The 13,945-nt window shown below is 42.0% G+C and overlaps 1 protein-coding gene across 6 annotated transcripts in view; it reads right to left on the bottom strand.

Annotated features, from left to right (window-relative positions):
• The window catches only part of MYO9A (myosin IXA), a 566,016-nt gene that overhangs the window by 243,184 nt on the left and 308,887 nt on the right, over nt 1-13,945 (bottom strand). For all 6 annotated transcript variants that reach the window (XM_050968015.1, XM_050968016.1, XM_050968017.1 and 3 more), the window contains 2 exons: nt 6,646-6,708; nt 2,932-3,031 (listed from right to left, as the gene is read on the bottom strand). In XM_050968015.1, the coding sequence (XP_050823972.1) occupies nt 2,932-3,031; nt 6,646-6,708 (163 nt within the window). The remainder of the gene's footprint in view (nt 1-2,931; nt 3,032-6,645; nt 6,709-13,945) is intronic.

Below are 13,945 nucleotides of genomic sequence, written 5' to 3'. Positions count from 1 at the left end.
GATACAATACAGTAATCATGTCCAAAACTTCAAACTGTCATCATGATCCTCAGCTAAATCCAGAATCTGCTTTGAAGATCCACTGAGGGGCACTTGGAAATTCTGTGCACCTCTAACCATCCTCAGACCATGATTTAGACTAAAACCGAAGTTTTAATCTAAAACATGTCAGCCCTCTCCTTACCTAGTACATTATACTACTTTGTTGTTGTTTTTTAAATACTGTTGATCTCAGTTTTACAACCTTGAAAAAATAAAGGAAATGTAATAAAAATAGCTGTTTTAAAAAACAAAATTAAGATTATGAAATAACCAAACAAAAAAATTCATTTGAAAATTATCTGGGCCCTGCCATGCTTCAGAATTACACAACATGTTACATAAAGAACACAGTATGTTCTCAAACCTCTCCAATACTTACACCATGTTTAAGAGCAAAAGCCTTAAACTCTATTAGGTCACTAGCTTGTGTGAAATTCTTAATGCCATTAAATGTGGGTGGCAATCATTATTTTTACATTGTATTCTGGGTTTAATATACTGCTTTAAAGGACTTTTAAATTTCTTACTTTCTGAAGACTTTAGCCCTCTTCAGCTGTCAACCTTTCACAAGTTTAAGACAGACTAAAAAGCTATTTGCAATGCACTGTGTTTACACAACTGAAGCTTTAACTTGTAATCTAAGAATGGCAAATTATTTACTGCTAGCCAATGAAAAAACATTTTTCTTTTAAATATATACTAAACTGTTCTCAGATCTATCATTCCAAAGTAAAACAGACATTTAATCTAAAAAATCCACATATAATGTAACTAGGGATTCTTTATTTTTTAGTTTTATATTGCATGTGATTTCAACTTTATGAAATGAAAAGATAATTAACCACTGACAAGCAAGGGTGTGACATGTCATTCCATATTCTTTACGAAAACATGCTTATGATATGAATATGAAACAACAGATATACTTTATGCAAGATGGCTCATGTGAGAGATCATAGGAACGGTTATAATTTACTGAATGTGATTATCCAATTTGTATGCCTGTATCATTTCTGTATCTGAAGTTAGGAATATTGACTATGTATCTGTATTTCAACTATGCTACTTTAGGTGACATCCACTGCTAACACTTCAGGTCCAACAATGGAAAAACTAAACAGGGTAGATGGCCCATCAGCAAGGACAATGAATTGTGAAAAGCTTGGCATTCCTGTGGACGCTCCATACTGCCACTGACTAATGGATGCCGTAATCCTAGAGAGTGAGGTGGTCTTGTCGCCTGATACTAAAACATTATCTGGGACTTCTTGTAACTTTCCACTGTAAGGGAAGGGAGGTCAAGTTTGGGAAAACAAGAATTCCCACCTTATGTAAATCCTATTTCAGGGTGGGGAGGAAGGCAAACAGGACTCCTTCTCCACAACCTATCTGCCCAAGAAGACAGACTGCAAAAGGGAAAGCAAGGGGGAAGTCCAGACTGAGACAGGGGTCCAGTCTGAAAAGGAATATAACTGGAACTTTGAACCACAGCAACTTTGCAAACTGCCTGCAACAATATCTAGGGTGAGAAATACTATTTGTAACCAATTTCTTTAGTGAAACTAGCTTAGTTTGCATGTTTGATTTCATTTGCTTAGTAATCTGTTTTGTTCTGTTTGTAACCCCTTTTACCACTTAAAATCTGCCTTTTATAATTAATAAGATTTATTTTGTTCATTATTAAACCCAGTTTCTGTCATTTCTAACTGGGGGGGACAAGAAGCACAGCTCTTTCCACATTGAGGGAGAGGGCGAATTTGATAATGTATCTTTGGGTCTGCACTCCAAGAGAGGTGGACATCTGAACGCTGGAGCAAGTTCCTTAAGCTGAGTCTTAGCTGATCTGCAGGGTGGGTGGGTGGATATTTGTTTTAAGAGCCTGGCTCAGCAAGACAGGTTACAGGGGACCCATGCTGGCAGAACAGGTAGACTCAGTGGTATCTCAGGACATCAGGATGGCTTCCCAAGGGGGCCAACCCATCACAAAGGGTTCCACATGTGACTGTCCAAATCCCATTAACATTTACAGGAGCTAACACTTTTTTCCTCTTTATGTTCATTAATGGCAGAGAAGAACCCTGCCCAAACCTGGTAAAAAGAACCTCTACAGGGTTATACATTGACCTTGTCTTGACCTAGCTCCAACTGCTTCCTGCTCATCCCTGTAAACTTTCCCCCTCCTTCCCACCAGCTGTAAGGGAGGCCAGCTTGCTGGACAAAGACCCGCTCACATAAATGTTGCGGTGGGCACAACATTTCTACAACGAAGCTTCATAAATTTTCTGCAATGCTAACTGAATAGTCCCACAGAAATCTCACTTGTTTGTGGTTGATAGTTTCTACATTTTGTTTATATTAGGCTTGTTACATTGTTAAAGTACTAAAGTCATGCTATCGGCAGACAATCCATAAAGCTACAGAATTATAGCATCATCATGCAAGCTGTTATATCCTACAGGCCCACTGCTAATAAGCGGACATCTCTATCTGAACAGACCTAGGTAAAAGACAGACATTAATTAACAACAACATTTATACAGATGGAAGGTAAATGATAACTTCCCTTAGGAGATTATATTCAGTAAATAGCTTATATTTTTACTCTTCTGTACTCCACTTAAGGATGACTGATAGCATCAAAATCATTGCCCTTCTCAAATAGCTGGAGTGCCGACACTGATGAACTTCTCATCATGAAACCCTGAATACAAAGGCCACAGACAATAAATTTCACCACTCAGCTTATTTTCTTTATTAGCATTAAATAAAATCAATAGAGAAGAAGTATGTCATCAGGAAAGAATGGGCCATCATTCTAGAGATAAATACATTCTACAACCCCTTTTATAAAATGCTGTCACATCCCCAAAGCTGCCTGTTTAATCCCACCTGATTGAGGTAATGATACTCCTCGGGTTGTTTAAGATGGAATGCTGATCTTTCTTCCTCACTTGCTCCTGCCAGAAGGTAATAAAATACATGGTAGTTCCTGGTAACAAATAAAAATGATGTTAAACTTGAAAATCAATATCAGCATTGTACATATACTTGTGTGTTCACATTAAGAACCTGATTTCCAAAGTTGTGGGACTGCAGCTGCACGTGCAATTGAGCATAAAAATTGGGACTGGGATTTTCAAAGGCATGAAGGATTTTAGGTACCCAATTTTCATTGACTTTCAAATAAGATTAGGGCACCTCACTTCTTTAGCTCACTTTTAACATTCCAGCCATTAATACCAAGAGCATGTGCAAATGGTCCGTTCAATGTCCAACTGGCTAATGTGTGTGCAAACACCCAATCCGTACTCAGGTCCCCCTTAGAAACAGGCATTGGAACAATCACATCTGTGTTCAGTACCAGGTTTACAATGGCATCAGGCCCACACTCAGAAAAGGACCGCCCCCAAGACTGTGGCCTTGTCCTCTGCTCCACCTTCACTCTGTCCTGAGACCCAGCAACCACTTGGCCTCTTCCCCGCCCCAGGGCCCCGCCTGCACTCCACCCCAAGGCCCTGCCCCCAGCCAGCCCCTTTCCCCCAAGGCTCCACCCACTGCTCACTACCCTACACCCCCTCCTCCCACCTGGCTCCAGTAGCTCTGGTTTTCTAATTAACTCCTTCTGGGACAACCCGGTGGTAAAGCGAAGGATACAGACTTAAAGGAATTTCTTATCCACACATACCTTACTCTTAACTAAGGCTAAGATTTTGTCATGGTTATTTTTAGTAAAAGTCATGGACAGGTCATTTCCAATAAACAAAAATTCAAGGAAGCCATAACCCGTCTGTGACTTTTGCTGCTGTGGCTCCATGATTTCCGCTGCCACTATGGTGGCTAGAAGCTGCAGGGGGGCCCCCTCTTTGCCCATGGCAGCTGGGAACTGCAGGGTGACCATCTTTCCCAAAGAGAAAACAGAACACCCCAGCCGCTCACCTGACACAAGCCCCCGGTTCCCCTGTTAGGCCTTCACTCATCGCTGGAACCCTGAGGCATGTTTTCATGCTTAGATATATGTAAAGGATGGGCAGGATATCTGACTTCACTAGGTATATGAGCCTTATAAATGGAGGCTATGAAGCAGAAAGGGGAAAACCTTCTGCCTGACTGTTGCCTTGCACCACGTGTAGTCTTTTAAACCCGTTCAAAGTGAACATAAAGTGAGTGAAAAAAAACTACTAAATCAGACCACCACTTCATACTGATGTTAACAATGGCACCAAGTGCAGAGTAACAGAGAATTAGAACCTTCGTTCCCACTTAGTACACCCATTGTCCAAGAATAAATTTATGAATGAGCTTAGGAACATGTGCAATAGTAATACATTAGTCTAGACCCCAAAATGTCAACATTCTTCCTTACAAAGTGGTAAACAGGGCAAGAACTCTGCCACTTTGGCTCTGCAGAAGGGGATTTGAAATCCTCTTATTTCATTTTGATATCAAACACATCCTAAATGCTTGAAATACACTATTAATGTTAAAAGAGCTAAAATGGCTAAGATAACAATTACTTTTACTTAAGCATGACTTCACAGTAGAATAGTATTGCCAGCATAACAGTATTTCTAAAATTAAGAATTCTGCACTTCAGGAGTCTTATCAAAAGTTTTTCTGAGGGGAAAAAAGATTAACTCATAACAACCTTGAATACATTTTTCAAGTTTCAGTGTGCATGCAATTTAACTTTGAGAGCAGTACATTAGCATTATAATAATGGATGTACCAATTCCACATGGATGAGACTCAGATTGCAAAACGATTTATTTTTCCCCTTCTAACTTAATAGGATAATTTTAGCAACAAGAGGGTCTTATCTATTACACCAAAGGACACATAGCAATTAATGTAAAACTGTACAAGAACAATAGTCTCAAGTTATGTCTACACTGCAATAAAACACTCTTAGCTGGCCCCAGTCAGCTGGCTCAGACTCAAGAGGGTTGGGCTCTGGGACTATAAAACTGCTGTATAAACGTTTGGGCGCTAGGTGGAGCTGGGCTCTGGGATTCCGCAAGGCAGGAGGGTCCCACAACCAGGGCTCCAGTCCGAGCCCGAACTGCTACACAGCAATTTTATAGCCCTGGAGTCCAACTCAGCTGACCCAGGCCAGCTGTGGATGTTTTATTGCACTGTAGAAATACCCTCAAAGAGCAACACAGAAGAAAGTGCCAGTAGTTGACATAATCAATAGAAGATAAAGTTTGATTTTCTCTACCTCCTAATAAGGGTCATGTGGGGTTTGTAGGGTTTTTTGGTTGTTTTTTTTTTTTTGGGGGGGGGGGGAGGGTGTTTGAGGTTTTTTTTGGAATAAACTATGAGACAGTGGAAAATTTGTTTAAAAGAGAGGGAATAATTAATCACTGAAATTAAAAGAGAAGTCTGCAGTAGGCAAAATAAATCACTCATTATTAGTATCACCATTGCGCCTTGGAGCCCTAGTCCATGGAGTCATGGAGCCCTAGCCCATTATGCAAGGTGCTGCTCAAAGAGCAAAAAGACAGCCCCTGCCCCAAAATTAAATTTTAAATAGTTTACAAATAATGCAGAAGTCACATAATAACCATGCTATACCATCTGATGTATCCATTAGTCAGAAAGACAGTGGAAAATATAAGACAGGGACTGTAAGGATGAAATGGACATCTGGATTTTCCTCCCTTCTAGATTTCACTCCCCAAATGAAATTTGCTATTAAACAAATACTGCAAAACAGGCTTAGGCCATGACTACACTCAAAAGTTAGGCTGACCAAGCTACATCACTCAGGGCTGTGAAAAATCCACATCCCTGAGCAAGACAGTTAAACTGAACTAACCCTCGATGTAGATAGGGCTAGGTCAATGGAAGAATTCTCCTGTTGACCTAGCTGCTGCCGCTTGGGGAGGTGGATTACCTGTCCTACGCAAATAGGAAAACTCCACCAATCGCTGTAGTGAGTGTCTACATAGTACAGCATTACAACTGCAGTATTGCACCTATGCCAGTGTAGAATTTCAAGCGTAGACAAGCCCTTAGCTTAACTGAAACTAAACTGAATTAAGGCCATTTTAATTCTGAATGAGTGTTCATACAGGGGTTTAATGCAGTTTAACTAATTCACTTTCCTGAATGTCACTGTGTACACAAGCTCTAAGTAGCTTGCTTGCAAATTTATTAGCAATACATACTTAGGCCTGGTCTACACTGGGGGTGGGGTGGGTGGATGTCAACCTAAGATACGCAACTTTAGCTACACGAATAGCATAGCTGAAGTTGACGTATCTTAGGTCGATTTACCTGGCCATGAGGACAGTAGCGAGTCAACCACTGCCACTCCCCTGTCGACTCCGCTTCCGCCTCTCACCGCGGTGGAGTTCCGGAGTCGATGGCAGAGCAATCGGGGATCAATTTTATCACATCTACACTAGACGCGATAAATCGATCCCCGATAGATCGATCACTACCCACCGATCCGGTGGGTAGTGTAGACGTACCCTTAGAATGGTGAAACTGATATCCTACAGTCCAGTTAAAATAGGATATTAAAACTATCTGTCATGCACCGAATAAATATATCATTAAAAATAAAAAGATACACATAAGTAAAAAACAGGTTCCTACCGTTCATTGTGTTCCTGATAGACTAGCCTGGATTTCTCCAGTAAATACTTTTCAACATAAGCTCTGGAAGAAAAAAATTAGTAATTCATCCAATGTTCAGATTAAATGGAGAGCTTTATTGCAATTTTTTTACTATACAGAAAAGAGACATTTTTATTTCATTCTTGTTTCATTTAGTTATATAAATTTCTTCCTAGGCAGAACAAGCCCAAAATTATGTTTGACTTTAAGGGTTTTAGTTTGATACGAAGCCAGGACGAACATCTATATGAAATCTCTGATGAGTTAGCCTATGGGCAGGGAGTGTAGTGGGAAGCCTTGACAGAAACTAAAGAATCTAAGATACCTATTAAACCTAAATTCAGAAAGATAAAATTGACTGACTAACCCTCTAAATCCCAAACTGAGATCAGAGCCCATTTAGGTCCTGATCCTGCAATGAAATCCATGTGGATGCAGTGATCTGCCCATGAAGATTTCATTGCAAGTTCAGGTCTACACTTTAAAGCCCTCCTTTATCATGGTCACTCTCCAGTCATTCACATGTAAGTATATATTCAAGTATTTTGCTGAATAGTCTGTTGATGCTAAATGTCTTGCTACTAAACCTCTGAAGTTTACAAGCTCTTCGTGTTTTGGCAATTATACATATGCGGTTCTTTAACCAAATATTGGACAATGATTTTCAGAACTGTGTGCAAGTTGTTTTTGCATCAAATGTACTTGTGTAAATGCAATTAGAAACATCAGAAATTGTCATCTCTGAGGCAGGGCTATATTACTGTGGTTGTACAGTGGCTAACACAATAGGTGTCCATTGTTAGGTAGCTCCTAGGCACCACCATAATAAACATGATTGATAAACAGCAGGTATAAGACAGAGACAAATTTTGCACAGGTTCTGAAAGCTTGGCTCTAGACATCTATTACATATATATTTTTAAATATACTCACAGGGAATTATATAAAAACATTTTTGTGAGGTTCATGGAAAAACAATATTTTATACTACAACAGAGGCAGCTAATCATTTTTTCAAATGCTATTACTGTGCTTGGGGCGGCACCCAAGGAGCTTACAATTAAGTGTAGAAACATAATATACCAGATGGCCAGAGACAACAAAGTGCAATTTCTAAGGGAAGCAAGAGGTTTCCTCCTACTTTTTCAGTAGTTGGATTATACTAAAAATGGAGCTTACTTACCTATAACTGGAGGTTCTTCAAGATGTGTGGTCCCTATCTGTAGTCCACACGTGGGATACACATGTGCAGCACACCATGAGCCTGAGTCCGGAATTTTTCTCAGGCAGTGTCCATTGGCCTGCACACACGTCATAGCTCTCCTCATGCTCTGAACCGAGAGCATAAGCGATGGTGCGGACTGACATCTTTCCAGTTTCCCATTCTTACCTCAGTTCTAACAATCCCCAGCAGAGCAGGCGGAGGGTGGGTAATGGAATACAGATAGGGACCATACACCTCGAAGAACCTTCAGTTACAGGTAAGTAACCTCAGTTTCTAATTTGAGAGATAATCCCAATGTGTATTCTGCACATGGGAGATTAACAAGCAGTAGTCAGACATGGGGTGGGTACGAAGAGACAGAAGTGATAGCTGAATGTAATACTGCTGTCCCCACAGCTGTATCCATTGCTGTTGAACGCACCAGAGCAAAATGTCTCATGAAGATATGCAAAGACCTCCAAGTAGCTGCCCTAAGTATCTTTAGGAGGAGTACATGTCTTAGCAAGGCAGAGGAAGAAGTTTGCCCTCTAGTGGAATGAGCTCTCACACACACTCCAGAGAGGGAATATGAGCTAACTGGTAACAAAGGGCAATACAACCCAAGACTGATTTTGAAAGTCTCTGTACCAATATAGCCTGATCCCTTGATTGCTCTGCTATGGAAATAGTTTGGTGTCTTACTAACATCCTTTGCTCTTTTCAGATAAAAGGCTTAGCCCTTCGAAAGTCTAGAGAATACAGCCATTTCTCTTCATCTGCGGAAAAAATACTGGTAGGTGGATTATTTGACTCAGTTGAAACTCAAACTACTTTAACGACAAATCTAGGGTGGGGTCGTAACAAGACCTTTTCTTTATAGAGGGTGGTATACAGTGAGTCTGCCATGAGTGCTCAGAGCTTACTGACTCTTCCGGCTGACATTGTGGCTATTAGAAAGGCCACCTTCATGGACAAATGGGCCAGAGGGCACGTAGCTACAGGCTTAAATGGGGAGGGGTTAGTGAGCAATGATAAAACAAAATTGAAGTCCCAATGAGGCGCAATCTTCACCAAGGATGGAAAGTATATGAGAATCCCCTTCAGAAATCTAGTTGTGACAGGATGAGTGAATATTGTACGGTTATCCACCAGAGGATGGAAATCACTGATCGCTATTAAATGCACTCACAGAGAACTGAACGGAAGACCCAATGATTTAAGGGTAAGTAGATATTCTAAAATAGCAGGGGATCCTGGCAGATTTTGGACACAAGTTGAATAGGAAAGCCCAATAGGAGAAATGCTTCTATTTTGCTGAGTAACAGCTTCTTGTAGAGTCTTTTCTGCTTTGGTTAAGAATGGATTGCATCCCTAAAGAACATAAATGCTCTATTTCTCATGTCCATTCAGATACCAGGCCCTGAGCTGCAGCAGCCCATAGTGAGGTGCTTGAACCTTCCAGGTAATGTGGGGATGTTGATTGGTGGATGAACTGAGAGCTTCAGCAGACCCATAAACCAGAACAGTTGAGCACAATCAGGATGACCTGAGCACTGTCTTGGTGGATCTTCCACAGAACTTGTAGTATTAATGGGATGGGAGGGAAGACATACCCCAGGTGATTCTTCCATGACATTAGGAGAGGCATCTACCACTGAGACCTTGACCAAGGTTGCTCTGTAGCAGCACAGAGGAAGTTTCCTTTTCTCCCAAAAGACATTCCCCATTGGGCGAAGATATTGCTAAACACAAAATTATGAACCTCCTATTCATAAATCATGGCAAAATGTCTGCTCAGGCTGTCCACTAGGTAGTTCTGCACTCCTCGTAAATATGCTGCTGATAGGATTATGTGATGGCTGATGCACCAACTGCAGAGGGCAACTGCCTCTATGCAGAAAGGGAGAGATTTTGCTCCCCTCTGTTTGTTTATACAAAACACCATTGTCGTGTTGTCCGACATTATTTGGACATGACTGGATTGGATGAGTGGGAGGAAGGCATCACAGACTCAGCGGACTGCCCCGAGTTCTGGTAAATTGCCATGTATTCTAGATTCCAGACATCTTGTGCCATATGATCACCCACGTGAGTGCCCCAAACCAAGAGGGAGGCGCTGGTAACAATGGTTGCATCACGAGTCAGTGTCAGGAAAGGGATCCCTACCTGAACCATTCTCCAGTTTTGTCCACCAGGTGAAAGGATCTAAAACTTTGGTGGAATGGCTTTGCATTTCATGTTGCCTTTATCTGGTGAATACACAGAGAAAAGTCAGGCTGTAGGCCACAAAGAGGAAGCCTGACAAACAGCATCATGTGTGCCATGTGGTTGAGGAGGGAAAGGAAAGTTTTGTTTGATCTGGGTCTGATGTATGAGCGTGCTCATGGCCTGAAACCCCTTGAAAAGTAGATACATTCCTACTACAGTGGAGTCCAACATCATCCCTTGTGACAGAATACACTCCGGCAGTCATATCCTACACACTATTGTAATAACCTTTCTACAAAGTACACCTTGTAAGGTATCACTTGAAAATTCTTAATTTGCTGGTCAGTAATATCCCAATAAAATGCATGTGGCAACATTGTATGTGAAATTCATAACACCATACGGGGGAATCTTGTAACACATGTTCCAAACCTTCCAGCCCTGCCCAAACAAAAGTTGGCAAGCAGGTGTGTCCTAAACAAAGGAATGTGTGCTCTGCTTAATTTGCCTTTAAGCAGTAAACAGAGTCATCAAATAGGAAGGGAAGACAAAGGAAGTTTCAACGGGTGAAAAAAACAGCTGGGAATATCCTTCCACATAGATTCTTTGGCTTCTAGTTCTCAGCTGCAAATGTTTTTCCAGAGGGGGACTGAAATTCTAAAAACGAAGGACAAACATTCCAAAGCACCCCTCTCTCTTTCCCTGCCTATCACATTCCCTGCACCTGAAAAGACAAAGAAAGCAGGTGTTGGATTCGGGGGTGGGGGCGTCTTGACCTGAGAGTTTGGTTAGTTCTCTGCTGGTGCATGAGGCAAGAAACTTTGTTTGAATCCATTATAGTTTATTAAATTAGGCATTCATAAGTATCTTATGTTTATTTTTCTTGTAACCATTTCTGACTTTTATGCCTCATTACTTGTACTCACTTAAAATCTCTCCTTGTAATTAATAAACTTGTTTTATCTAATCCAGTGTGTTCGAACTGAACTGTCCGGTAAATCCATTTGGGGTAGCAAGTTGTGTGCATATTGTTCCCTTAAAGGAATAATAGACTTCATATATTTGTACTATCCAAGAAAGGGCTGGGCGGTATAAGACATATCTTTCTGGGAGCAAATCTGGGACTGGGAGAAGTCTGTTGGGGTTACTCTGAGGTAATTTGTAAGGCTGGTAAGAGCCAACGTGTGGCTGGCTGCAGCATACAAAGATATACCTGGGAGTGATTTACATCTGGTTGGAGGCTGTTTGTGAGCAGCAAGACATTGTAAAGGGCACCACAAGTTACAAGGCAAGGGTGACACAGCTACTCAGTCTGACTTGTAACCTGATATGTCACACCGCTATACAATGTATAAATCTCATGAGGGTCAGATGGATATTTTTTTGTGATTGAAGCAGACACCTACGGATAGCAGAAGGCTGAGTAGAACACTGTTGCCTGCTGGACTTCCTCACAGGAACTGCCTGTCAAAAGACAGTAGTCGAGGTAAGGGACGACTGAAATCCTTCTTTTCACATTGAAGCTGCCACTGCTGAAGAAACCTTTGTAAAGATTGTGGGTGCTATAGCTAGACCAAAGGGAAAGACTCTGAATTGGTAATACTCTTCATTGAAGAGAAACCTGAGGAACCTCCGTGGACTGGGTGGATGTCTATTTGAAAATAGGCATCTCATGTTGAGAGCCATGACCCACGTATCCTCCTCTAACAAAGGAACTGTTGTTAAGGATATATGGAATTTTGGTTTTTGAATGAACCTGTTCAGCTGTCTCAGATTGAGAATTGGCCTGCATCCCCTATTCTTCTTGAGGATCAACAGTGAGGGGAATCCCTTTCCTTGATGTTGCAGTGGAACCCTTTCTGTAGCTCCCTGGAGAAGGGAGTTCACTTCTTGTCTTAGAATCTCCTCACGAGAATGGTCCCTGAAACAGAACCAGGAAAGGAGTTTGTGGGTATGAAGTACCAGAAACCCAATCACATAGCCATGAATAATTTTTAATATCCGTTTGTCTATAGTTAGTTCCTCCAATTTTTGGCAAACCAGTAAGGCAACCCTCTGAATATCAGAGGAGGGGAATGAATTAGCATCAATAAAGGGATGCAGGTCTCGACAGTCCTATAAAAAATAAAAAAATAACAAAACCTTACTTGGGGGTTAGAGTATGATGTGGCGGTGGATGTTACAGAGGCTGGGTTACTGGATCTATAAACTGTCTCTAGCATAGTGGCTCTTGAGGACATTGGTGGATAAATGACTGAGGAGGTGGTCTTGCCCTACACCCTTGTCTCTAGTAGTTTCTCTTGGGGCAGGTGTATAAATGCTCAGCGAGCGAAGTGTTGTTCTCAAGTCTTTGAGGAATTGAAGAGACTCATCCATCTTCTTATAGAATAGATTGATTGTTTTGAAACAGATCTTGGATGCGCCTCTCTAGGAAACCTGAGGGTTACAATCACAAGTTTCTCCCCATAACAATGGAAATAACCACCCCCTTAGACACAGTATCTGCTGCATGCACCACAGCTTAGAGGGAAGTTTTGGCCATTAATCGGCCCTTATCCTAGTCTAAGGCCCAGAAGCAGACCTTACCCCCCTCAGAGAGCTTGTCCTTAAATTCCAAAATCTTATTAAAAAAATCTTATTTGGCCAAGAAGCCCGGATAATTTGAAATCCTGAACTGAAGGGAGGTGGAAGAGAAGACCTTTCTCCCTAAAAGAACACAAGCAACTCAACCTTTACCAGAGGGAGTAGCCTTTAGGTATTGTTGCTTGGACCATGCTTTGGCCACCTTCACCACCAAGAGTTTGGCTTGGACCATGCTTTGGCCCCTCCTCCCGCTGGTGGGACCAAGCAGCACTTCTCAGCCCTCTTATGGGTGAGAGCACAAGAAGCAGGAGTGTGCCAAACTGTTTTTACGGGGTTCATGTCGGCCTCATTAATGGGGAGGGCCACTCCACTGGGACCAGAAGGTTGCAAAATGTCTAGTAAACTGTGCTGAGGCTCCTGGCCTTCCTCAAGCTGAATCTGTACCTCTGAACCCACCTGTGCACAAGCTCTTGATATTGTTTAAAGTCATCTGATGGAGTAACCGCCTCAGCCAGTGAAGACAATGAGCTTGGCTCCTAGAATTGTCAGAACCAGTTCACCTTCCACTTCTGAATATTCTGATGGGGCTGATTGTGGGTGTCTGGGCAATGGCAAATAGAACTTCTGAACTGATTCCAGGTGTCTAGTGCAGGGTTCCCATGGCCCCCAAATGTTGTCAGTAGAAAGGATCAAATGGCAGAGGAGGACCACATGGCATAGGGCACTACCTGTCTCTTGGGCAATCATATATGGTGGGAGGTCAGAACTCTGATCTTTTGGGGTATCTGACTCATGCCACCTCCATCGAATGCCACAGAGAATCCTTAGAGGCCTCAGCCTCGTCCACAGAGAAAGCTAGATACCTTATCTCTGGCAGAACCGACAGTACTGATGGTTGCACCTCAAGGCTGGCAGATGGGACAGGAAAAGGATGCTGCCTTGTGAGGATAGTCTCTTTCTTTGGTATATCCATGTACTGGAATAGAGATAGTTCTGATGGGAGTGGAGAATGCAGATAAGAGCAAAGATGTCCTCTGAGGACAGACAACTCTCTGATGACCCTGGGAAACCAGGAGAGTCCATTGGCAGAGCTGTTGGAACCAGAGCTTCCCTGGTCATTGTGGCAATCAGCTTGCCCCATGGGTGTCACTACCAGTACTGCATCAGCTCTGGAAATGGATGGGAGCACCAAGAGCTGTTTATCCCAAACCTTCATCATCAGAGCCATTGTTAGAACAGTTGGAAACATATCCTTCTACGCCTCCTTCTCCTGTTCAGAAAATT

Source organism: Gopherus flavomarginatus, chromosome 9, assembly GCF_025201925.1.
Source record: "Gopherus flavomarginatus isolate rGopFla2 chromosome 9, rGopFla2.mat.asm, whole genome shotgun sequence".
Lineage (NCBI taxonomy): Eukaryota > Metazoa > Chordata > Testudines > Testudinidae > Gopherus > Gopherus flavomarginatus.
Note: the sequence above shows the minus strand (reverse complement) of the source record. Positions and strands in the feature narration are given on the sequence as shown.